Source organism: Populus euphratica, unplaced genomic scaffold (genome assembly GCF_000495115.2).
Source record: "Populus euphratica unplaced genomic scaffold, PopEup_1.0 scaffold25.1, whole genome shotgun sequence".
In the NCBI taxonomy this organism is placed as follows: domain Eukaryota; kingdom Viridiplantae; phylum Streptophyta; class Magnoliopsida; order Malpighiales; family Salicaceae; genus Populus; species Populus euphratica.
The window spans coordinates 2,987,789-2,999,073 of record NW_011499851.1 but is presented as its reverse complement, the minus strand read 5'-3'; the positions used below and the strand labels follow the sequence as shown (position 1 = coordinate 2,999,073).

At 36.7% G+C, this 11,285-nt stretch overlaps 1 protein-coding gene across 1 annotated transcript; it reads left to right on the top strand.

The window, feature by feature from the left end:
• The first annotated feature begins 259 nt into the window (after window positions 1-259).
• On the top strand, window positions 260-10,446 carry LOC105121629 (lon protease homolog 2, peroxisomal). Its single transcript, XM_011020359.1, has 17 exons — window positions 260-561; window positions 755-888; window positions 986-1,097; window positions 1,193-1,362; window positions 1,489-1,580; window positions 1,820-1,999; window positions 2,109-2,192; window positions 2,940-3,067; window positions 3,802-4,003; window positions 4,097-4,303; window positions 5,329-5,459; window positions 5,769-5,982; window positions 6,970-7,272; window positions 7,861-8,055; window positions 8,330-8,575; window positions 9,432-9,533; window positions 9,952-10,446. The coding sequence occupies exons 1-17, from the start codon at window positions 455-457 to the stop codon at window positions 10,033-10,035; spliced, it is 2,691 nt and encodes an 896-aa protein (XP_011018661.1). The 5' UTR covers window positions 260-454; the 3' UTR covers window positions 10,036-10,446.
• The last annotated feature ends 839 nt before the right edge of the window (window positions 10,447-11,285 follow it).

Sequence of the window (11,285 nt, the reverse complement as noted above, 5' to 3'; positions counted from 1 at the left end):
ACATGTCTTCAAATTTTGACACCGTTAAAAAAACATGCACCTGCCCTTGTAACGTGATAAATAAATAATAAATCGAGTGAAAGTAAAAATAAATAAAGTTAAAGTAAAAATAAATCCAAAATCAAAATTCAGATGCTAGCTTTGCATACAGATAGCAAAATGGAAATTGAAAAGAGAAAAAGGCCGTCGATATTTTCTTTTAAGTTTTAACCGCTGACTTACCGCAATCCCTCACCGGGCTCCCAAGCCTCTCTCTCTCTCCCTCTCCCCTTCGATTCTGGCGTACTAATATATTCCCTGTCTCGTCCTCCTCTCTAAATTATTTAATTAATTAATAAAATAAACAAACACTCAAAAATCTTGCTCTTTATAAATAAAAATCCTCTTCGTTGAAATCTCGTCATTGTCTCTCTCTTTCCTCTGTTCTTTTCCTGCTGACTTTTGAGTTTAAAAAATGGCTGAATCGGTCGAGTTACCGAGTCGATTAGCGATCCTTCCGTTTAGAAACAAGGTGCTTTTACCTGGCGCCATTATTCGCATTCGCTGCACTTCGCCCAGCAGGTAATCCTTTTTTTGTTTTTTCATTTAACTCTCTCTTGCCCCATGTTTTACTTTTTTTTTTTTCCATAAATCTGAATATTTTGTTATTTGTTTTTGGTTGAGATGTTTGATCATGAATTTACAAATAACTGCATGATTATTTATTTATATCTTTATAAATTGACTATTTGCGAATTGTTTCGATGAATTCCAGTGTACAACTGGTGGAGCAAGAACTGTGGCAGAGAGAAGAGAAGGGTTTGATTGGGATTTTGCCTGTTAGAGATGCTGCTGCTGCTACGACGGAGACGGCATCTGTGGGCCCTACTTTATCCGACGACAAAACTCGTGATTCTCGTGTCCCCCCCCCCCTTTTCTGCAGCGTTGATTTTTTTTTTTTCGAATCGTATGTTTGACTAAATAGAATGGAAATATGGTTGTTTAGGTGCTGAAAGTGATACCAGTGAGAAAAGCTCTAAAACTCCAGCTAGTACATCCTCGGATAATGTCAAGCCTGATGGGAAACACCAGCAAGAAGTTTTTCACTGGCATAACAGGTTAATATATTAATTCACATTCAAGTTTATTATTTTTGCTGTTTTTAAATTTTAAATTGAAGTTCTGATGGATAATGATTGGTGGGTTCCTTTAGGGGAGTCGCAGCTCGTGCTTTGCATCTGTCTAGAGGAGTGGAGAAACCTAGTGGGAGGGTGACATACATAGTTGTTCTTGAAGGTCTGTGCAGATTCAATCTTCATGAACTTAGCACGAGAGGGGCATATTATACTGCGCGGATATCTCCGCTTGAAATGACAAAGGCTGGTAAGTTTTGAATTAAATTATTTGCTTCGTACATGCATTGATGCTGAATCATTTAGCAGTAATGCGTTCTATATTGCGTTGTTGATCAGTATGCTGAACCATTTCCACTCTTTAATATTTTATTAGAGCTGGAGCAAGTGGATCAAGATCCTGGTTTTGTAGCCCTGTCTCACCACTTCAAAGCAACTGCAATGGAACTCATTTCTATTCTTGAGCAGGTAGTTTTTCTGTTGTAATTTTTAGGATTAAAAATATGAAAATGCTCCACCTTTATTTGTATGTGAACCTTGTCATGGTAAGTAAGATATGCTCATCAACGAACTAATTGTTAAATTTGTATGCCTGTCATTCAAGAATGTTGATTCTTATATTACTAGAAAAGAATTAGCTTCTTCATATTGCTTTTCGTCTTATTTTGTTGATGTTCTGTAAATTGTTGTTTCATTCCTGCTCTTAGAAGCAAAAAACTGGTGGGAGAACAAAAGTCCTTTTGGAGACTGTTCCTGTTCACAAATTAGCAGACATATTTGTTGCTAGCTTTGAGATAAGTTTTGAAGAGCAGCTATCTATGTTGGATTCTGTTGATCTGAAGGCAAGGCTGTCAAAAGCTAATGAGCTGGTTGACCGACATTTACAGGTAATCTGTTCATCCTCTGATAGCTAATATCTGATGCATTTACATGAAGTGAACTTGATTATTCCTCTGGTCTTTATGGACTCTTGCATTAACATTTATTTGTGGACAGTCAATACGTGTGGCAGAGAAGATCACACAAAAGGTTGAAGGACAATTGTCAAAATCACAGAAAGAGTTTCTTCTGCGTCAGCAGGTATGCCTTTTTCTTAGCTAGTATATGTAGATACTTCAGCATATTTGAAGCATCTATTATGGAAATGAGAGCCCAGTTTTCTGGTTTCAGTCATGCAATTTAAATGTTTTTAGACATAAGCTATTTTAGATGCAAGTTATGTTTTAACCAATTGGTAGGATATTTTTGGAGGATTCATGCTACTATCAGTGATAAACAATTTTTTCTCTCCGGAGGATGGAAGTTCAAACAATCTATAAGTCCTGTCATAAGGCTTTAATTTAAAGATAGAAGTTGAAGTGCTGCATTTTATTTTCACCTTTTAAGTTCATTATCCAATGGAGCAATTTTAGCAGTATTGGGGGAAGAGGGAGAGAGGGTTATGATAATATAGTTTTTACACTTATCAGACTCCCCAGAATTATTTTGTGAGTGATGGGGCCTGAAAGGCGCCTTAATTGAAGGCTATTAGATTGATGTTGGCTGGTTTACTTAGCCATCAGATCTGGAACTATTCATCTTAGCTTTTTTTTTTTTTTTGTAATATATATATGGTTATGGCTATAGATTATGATGCAAAGTGCTATCAGATTGATAAAAGTGCGGCTGCTGACCCATTAGTAAATTGTTTACTTATATATTATAGAACATTCTTTTCTAAATCTTTACTAGATATTATAATAATTATAAGAACATTTTTTTCTAAATCTTTGCTTGATATTACAATTATTATAATTTTTGGGCTTATCCATTTGATACATATTCTAGATGAGGGCTATAAAAGAGGAGCTTGGTGACAATGATGATGATGAGGATGATGTGGCTGCCATAGAAAGGAAGATGCAAAGTGCAGGGATGCCTTCAAATATCTGGAAGCATGCCCAAAAGGAGTTGAGGTATGTGTTTTTGGATAAGATAGAACAGATGATCACAATCTTTTGATAGCTGAATTTAGAGTGGCAATAAAAGTAGTTGATTCTTATCCAGTCAAGGATTTTACTAAAACTACATGTTGATGCAGCATTAAAATATTGTTATTTTGGGAAGTTTACATGAAGAAATGCCATAACTTGTGTAGATGACTTTATTCCAAATTCCCTACAGTCCTAGAAAACTCTTATGAAGACTTGATGGTGTTAGAAATTGTAAATGTCAACATTTAGATCTGAGAAGACATCTGATTTACAAACATTCCATTGCATTTAGTGTTGTGCAAACCCTGACACTGGAGAAGCTTGTATCCTTCCTCTCAATTTATACTTGCATCAATATTTGTTGATGCTGATTGGATGACCCAAGTTTTTTAGGGTTATCCATACATAGAGACTAGGTGGATCACTGTTGCATACCCATTAGGCTGCTGCATTTCTAATATCTCAGTGGGATGTCATAGAGCCAAAAGAGGTTCTTATCCTAATTTAAGGTGAGAATTATCTTCAATGGGTTACCTGCAATCGCTAATTCTCATGGTTTCTGTGTTTTACCTTGTTTCCTCTAGAAAAATTTAGACTTAATTTGAATTGAAGTCTCTTGCTCAGAAATGTTCTAATCCAAGACCATAATTTCATATTCTCCTGCCTTGGGTTTTCTGTTCATTTCTACTATACCTGCACTTTTTTTTCCATTTCAGGAGGCTTAAGAAGATGCAACCTCAGCAACCTGGTTATAATAGTTCACATGTTTACTTGGAGCTTCTTGCTGATCTGCCCTGGCAGACGGGAAGTGAACAACTTGAATTGGATCTAAAAGCTGCAAAAGAACGTCTTGATAATGACCACTATGGTCTGATCAAGATCAAGCAACGTATTATTGAATATCTAGCTGTTCGCAAGGTTGACCTATTTTCAAGTGTTGTTTCCTTGCATGAATTTTTAAAATTTTGAATTTCAATTAGATTTTTGTTGGATTCATTTGTTCCACTACAGCTTAAACCAGATGCAAGAGGCCCAGTGTTATGTTTTGTTGGTCCACCAGGTGTTGGAAAAACATCTCTGGCTTCGTCTATTGCTGCTGCCCTGGGCAGAAAATTTGTCCGTATATCACTTGGTGGCATTAAGGACGAGGCTGACATTAGAGGGCACAGGAGAACATACATTGGAAGCATGCCAGGGCGTCTCATAGATGGGATAAAGGTAGAAAGTACTGTGACGGATTATATCTTTGCAATTTTTGCTCTTTCTTGTCAATATCTTTGTTGGTACACAAGCCTCTGGAAGGTATTTCAATTAGGACAGGAATTTCTATATGGGGTAGCTGGAAGTTTTCTATTATGCTTGTGCATCAGCTTTTAATACCTGAGTATTATCCACATATGTAACTCACACAAACTAGATTCCTATTAGTCCCTATCATTATATGACTGAAATCACACTTAAAAATTTGCCTCTGTAATTCTAGAGGAGAAGCAGTGATGCTTTAATTGCAATCAAAGTGTTCCATGAAACCTGTTAGTTCTCTTGAGAGCTCAATAAACAACATATGGACAGATTAAATTCTGTCACAAGTGCACTGAAATCTAAAAGTTCATTCTTTTAGATTTGTCAGATTAGTGGGAGATTATTGTCCTTTCTGCAATGATGGACTACATTTTCAGAGGAAATGGAACACAATTTCCAATTGGTCATTATTTTATGCCAATAGATGTCTTTGTAGAAGGGAAAAAACCATGATTTCTTTGATCAGTAATGCAGTTATCGGCCCAGTTCATACTCCCTGATTTGTGCCAAGCATGCGATGCCAATGGGTTTTAATGAACAAATGATCTGAACTGAAGAAGGCTCACCCAGTTTTCAAGCTCATCCATGGGATTCTGCTTCAATTTATGTACTTTATGTCCTTAGTTCTGGAACTATGTAGATTTGCATAATTTGAGCTTTCTCCTTTCTTGCTTCTTTTGATTTGAGTTATTTTTTTGTCTGGATAATACAGCATGCTCATAATTGGAACCTTCTGTATTCATGCTTACCTTTCTAGTCTAAAACTTGGGTGTAAATTAGACTGGAATTGGATAATTAAGTTCTGTACCATCCTGCAATTGATTTGTTTGTTGTGTAAGAGTTGAATTTTGAAGCCAAGAGCCAACTTCCTCTCTGGAGAAAAAGGAAGATCATGTGACCAAGTTTGTGATATGTTTCTTTTTCTGGTCTTTTGGCTTTAGAGAGTGGGTGTTTGCAATCCTGTGATGCTACTGGATGAGATTGACAAGACAGGTTCTGATGTGCGCGGGGATCCAGCTTCAGCTCTGCTGGAGGTTCTTGATCCTGAACAGAATAAAACATTCAATGATCAGTATCCTTTTATTTTTGCTGCAGGATGTCTTTCACTGAATCTTAGTTTGGTCTCACTGGACACACATTTGCATCACTAATGATTAATTCCAGATACATTTGGTTTTTTCATTACTATTGTTAAAGATCCAAATTCTATTTGTTTTTCTTTCAATAGGACCAGGATCTATTTGAAGGCAAGAAGTTCATATGGAGAAGGTTTTGAAATTTAGAGCTGATTTGATGCCATTAAATCTGAACTCTGATTAAAATAACATCTCCCTCATGATAAGTATGCCAGAATGATGCTTCCTTAACTTAAGGTCTGTAGCTATCTGAATGTTCCATTTGACCTGTCAAAGGTGATTTTTGTGGCAACTGCAAATAAGATGCAGCCTATTCCTCCACCTCTTTTAGACAGGATGGAGGTCATTGAGCTGCCTGGATACACTCCTGAAGAAAAGCTTAGAATAGCGATGCAGTATTTGATTCCAAGAGTTTTGGATCAGCATGGGTTGAGCTCTGAGTTCCTTCAAATTCCAGAGGTAGAGGATTTGCTAGGGCTGTTTTTATCATTTATAAACTTCATGCTCAAGGATATCATTGCCCTTCACAATTGCAAATTGTGCTTGCTTGTGAGATTAAATTTAGTGTTTTCTTATTCTCATAGAAGTCCACCATTAAGCATTTCATATTGGTGTGAACATCTTTTAGTTGGAGGTCATCTATGGAAGTAGTACTATTTATACTTGATGAATACTTTTTGTTGAAAGTTGTCAGCCAGTGATTTCATTAGTCATCAAATGCGTGTAATGGTGTGGTCATTTATTATCTATCATAGGATACCATCCCTGTATGTTCAAATCCTGGTTGTTGAGACTTCAATTTTTCAGATATTGAATTGTGATAATATTCATGTCTGGTCAGATCATCAAGGTATCTGTATATTCCATTGAAATATTTTCAAAGGGAAGGGTAGATACAGTAATGGCATGATATTTTCTGAATCATCCAATCATCGCATTTCTTTCTTTCTAAATGCTTTGTCCAATTGTTGTGTTGTTTTTTCTGAAGTGGTTCATTCAATATTTGACTTATGGATGCTATGGTAAGTGTAATAAGAATGAAGTGTTTGAGTGGTAGAGGGAGAGGCAGACAAAAATTGACATAGTTTGAATTGTTAAAAAACAGATTTAGAATCATGACAATTTTCTGAAAGTTTCTCATAACCAATATTAATGGGGAAGGAGATCCATGTAATTACTCCATCTAGCTTGGGATGGAGACGAGTTGAATTCACCATGACCATCTGTTTAACATAATATCTTTGAAATTTTGCAGTCTCACATATGATGATCTGATTACTTCTTTCCAAACTAAGATGAATCCATGTCTTTATGTCTTCCTGCTTTGGAATTATAAAGAAAATGAGAAACAAAAGGAAAGGACTCAGTGAGATTACTGCAGATTCTGTAACAAGCTGCACATGTTGTAAGGGAATATATGTCCTGAAAGCCTTCCCAATATTGCAGGCTATGGTGGAATTTGTCATTCAGAGATACACAAGGGAGGCAGGTGTACGAAATCTGGAGAGAAACTTGGCTGCCTTGGCTCGTGCTGCAGCTGTAAGAGTTGCAGAGCAAGAACAAACTGTACCATTGAGCAAAGATATGCACCGGCTTGCTTCACCATTGTTGGAGAACAGACTTTCTGAGGGAGCAGAAGTGGAAATGGAAGTTATACCAATGAACGAAAACAATCATGAGATATCAAACACATTCAGTATTGCCTCACCTTTGGTTGTGGATGAACCTATGCTGGAGAAAGTACTGGGGGTAATGATTTTTCTCATCATTTCTTGATTTTCAACAGGATGCTTTTATGTTTAGATGCTTCTAATTTTATATGCATCAGTCAAGTTTATTTTAATAGGTTTGTGCTTTGTTATATTCATCTGCTTAGCAATTAGATTTAGTTGGTTTACTATTGTACATAAGGGTGTTAATCTTGTGTTGCTGGAACCTGATTGTGAAAATTTTCTTTATATTGAAGCACTTGCATGACAGGCTCACTTGGATGATCTTATTAAAATTGATGACATTTGGTTATGCTTTAATGGTTCCCTTTTCCAAATTGAGAATACTGAGTAGGATTGTGGTTTGGCTATTTCAAATTTCTTTGATAGAATTGGTATGTGCCAAAAGCCAAGCATGATAACTGCACTGCTGGCATCTTGGTTTTTGTCTTGGCATTCATGGAGGAAGTTAAATTGCTCAACCTTCCGTTTTGTTTGTTGGAGTTTGGATTATAGCATGCTAAAACATTTTTTATGTTGACTAAATACTGTGGTTTGTCCATTTACATCATGTAGCATGTGAGATTGTAATTTTGACCACATCTGAGAATCTTTTTCTGTGATTCAGCCTCCACGGTTTGATGACAGAGAAGCAGCAGAGCGTGTTGCAACCCCAGGTATTTCAGTTGGGCTTGTCTGGACTGCCTTTGGTGGAGAGGTTCAGTTTGTGGAGGCTACATCAATGGTTGGAAAGGGTGAATTACTTCTCACTGGACAACTTGGTGATGTAATTAAAGAATCAGCACAAATAGCACTGACATGGGTAATTCAAATTTTTCCCGATCTTTAGTTCATTCCTTGTACAATTATGAAATGAATAATTATCACTATTGAGGAAGACCATGCTTTAAACTGGTTTTAAACTGCTTATGTAATGTTTATTTGCCCTATATTGAAGAGTGCAGCACCTTCCACTGTTTGAAATGTATGATTGGATATAAAATCACAAAAAATAAGCTGTTATGCAGAATATAATCCTGTTTTATACTCAGAAAATTTCATTCAGAGATACTTAATCTGAGTCTTCTATGATGTAGGTACGAGCAAGGGCAACTAATCTTAAGTTGGCAGCTGCTGACGAAACCGATCTCCTTGAGGGTCGAGATGTTCATATACATTTCCCTGCTGGTGCTGTACCTAAGGATGGGCCCTCAGCTGGTGTGACATTGGTAACAGCTCTGGTTTCACTGTTTAGTCAGAAAAGAGCAAGAGCAGATACAGCTATGACTGGGGAGATGACTTTGAGGGGCCTTGTGCTTCCTGTTGGCGGTGTCAAGGATAAGGTATAGCCATTTGATTAGCTAGTCTTGTTAGTTTTATCCACTAAAAAAGAGTATCTTAACTGTGAAGTGGTATGATAGAGCAGTTGGTTTCACCTCTAGCACTTCTCTTCTTTCTTTCTTTCTTTCCCTTTTCTTTTCAAGTTGAGCCATATGCCACAACAATGACATTTTGACATTTTGTTTTTTCCATTTAGAGCTTAATAAATGGATTTCTTGTACCAAATTACTGTGTTTGTTGGAAATGTTAACGTTTTATAGTTGTACCTGGTCTTATGTGTTCTTGCTGAAAATGTAAACACATTCTCTGTTATTGTGTTTTCATATGCAACATATTTGTGCCGGATCAGATTGGTGACTACCAATTTAGGCTTCAGTTTTAAGCTTGATATTCTTCCAAGCATTGGCAAATAATGGTTTCTTCCATTAAAATTATTAGGATCATCCAAACTTTTCTGTATTACTTGACAACTGCCTGGCTAAGCAGTTGGGAATGCCAATTGGTAGGCTCTAGCAAATTCAGTAACATTTCTTACGAGAATCAAATCTTCTTGTAAAATGGAGTTTGTGATAAGTGATGTAGCTTTCTGGGGATGTTGCTAGTATCTTGTGCTCGTTTTTTCATATATGCATATCTAATTTGATAGATTGTAGTTTTGCATGTATGTTTTTGTGGTCAATATGATGGTTATGGCTTACTTGATTAATGTACCATTTGTTTAAAAAATGGACCATAGTCATTAGTTTGGGGAAACACCATCTCTTAGCCATGAACTTTATCAATGTAGGTGCCCAGCTTTGCCCATGTGTAGTATGCATATATCAAAGGTGCAGTTTCTTAGATTGTTCTCTTTTGCAGATATTGGCGGCACACCGCAATGGCATCAAGAGAGTAATTCTGCCAGAGAAAAATTTAAAGGATTTGGTTGAAGTACCCGCTGCTGTGCTTGGCAGTCTCGAGGTAATTTTATCTGTTTGAAGCATAACGAGTCTTTTTTATCAGTACATGTTAAACATAGATTAACTAGTCTACTATGGAACCACAGTGCCAATTCCTCTTTTAGATTCTAATACTGATTCTAGAATCCCCTTGCCTTTTTAATTCATTTACCTCACATTTCTGGTCATGTTAAAAGGATTCTGGATGGCAAATATATTCTATTTGATTCATTTGTGAATTCGTTGGTAGCGTGGACATTTTCCCCTTCAATGGACTGTTTGAGATTAGTACAGGTCAATTGCCAGAATCTCTCACATTGAGGAATCTTTTTATTTTAGATTTCTCAACCATACGAAACTTAAGCATGGTAGTCAGATGGTAAACATTTCTTGTGATGATGCTTGCCTCACCTGTGTGCATCCCACTCTCATTTTGACAGATTTTACTGGCTAAGCGAATGGAAGACGTGCTGGAGCAAGCTTTTGAAGGTGGCTGCCCTTGGAAACAACACTCAAAATTATGACAGAACCCCCTAGGACCATATCTAACCAATCCCTGTTGACATGGTATTTGGCATGTCCCATGTAAATTGGCAGACAACAGATTTCGCCTTCATTCTGCTGCCGCCTTCAGCAATAGGAGATCAAAAGAAGTGACATTCAGTTATACTGGCCACTGGTCAAACAAGGAATGGCAAGTTCTACCGCTTGGACCTTAACATTCATAATCTTTGAAAAGTTACCCATGAATCCACCCCCCTCCCCTCTCATGCGTCATGCGGTGGCTGTATTTATAGCAGGTGGCTTGGGTAAGCCACCGCATCCCTATTGTTTCGGCACCCCTTCCCCTTCTCATCCTTTTATGTGATTATAGATTAGTGTATGTATAAGTTATTTATTTAACGGAGCTAGGCAATGCCTGCCATTCAGTTAAATGGGACACTGATTGGAAGTTGTGTAAATTTGTTCTGAATGTCGAGGCTTGTCTTGACAGGTTATTTTACACGGTTCCTGATTATACCAGCAGCCGCTTCATAGTGTATGGCTTGTCTATATGTGGACGACCATATACATATAATTTGAAGGCCTAGTGAGAATTGTTGGAAGCTTAAGCTTGAAGTATCAGGCAGTATCAGGCTCTCTGCCAATTGATTGTTACATCAAAGGATTACTGATTTAGTCGCGATGCAGCACAGTTGCAGCAACAATACTAAAATCAAATGATAGAGTCGCACTCCTTGATGTAACTTCCTTTCTGATCTGTCTGTTCACATGTAATACAAGGCAGATCCGCTGTATGATTTCACCAATACTCAAGGTGTAAACTAAAATTGTGTTGTTATGGGTAGCTATCTCATTAATCTTATGACTTAATACTAGGATTTCTGGTGTGTCGTAGCAACGGCGGGGCATTTGAAAATGTGATGATAATTTATTTTTTTAAATGTTTTTATTTCGAAAAAAAATAATATTTTTTTTATCTTCATCTTTATTTTTTATATTAATATATTAAAATGATATAAAAAAATTAAATTGAAGTAAAGAAAAAATTATAAAAAATATTTTTTTAAAAGTGTTCTTATAATGAAAAAATTAATAGGTTTCTGGAAGTCACAGCGTTATCCATCAACTATCTCAATTTTTTTGAGCAACGTCAATAAATAAAGAGCTTTGAGCAGATTTAAGATGTTCGACAGATTGCAAGGGCATGCACGATGCAGTAAACCATCTTTTGAAGAACAACGAACCAAATCTTTCTAATTCTTTGTGCTAG

Bases quoted from the DNA above. Each gene is read 5' to 3' on its own strand.
- LOC105121629 (XM_011020359.1), top strand. From the start codon at position 455: ATGGCTGAATCGGTCGAGTTACCGAGTCGATTAGCGATCCTTCCGTTT. The intron at 562-754 runs GTAATCCTTTTT...GATGAATTCCAG, and splicing joins CGCTGCACTTCGCCCAGCAG to TGTACAACTGGTGGAGCAAG. The intron at 5,460-5,768 runs GTATCCTTTTAT...TAAGGTCTGTAG, and splicing joins AATAAAACATTCAATGATCA to CTATCTGAATGTTCCATTTG.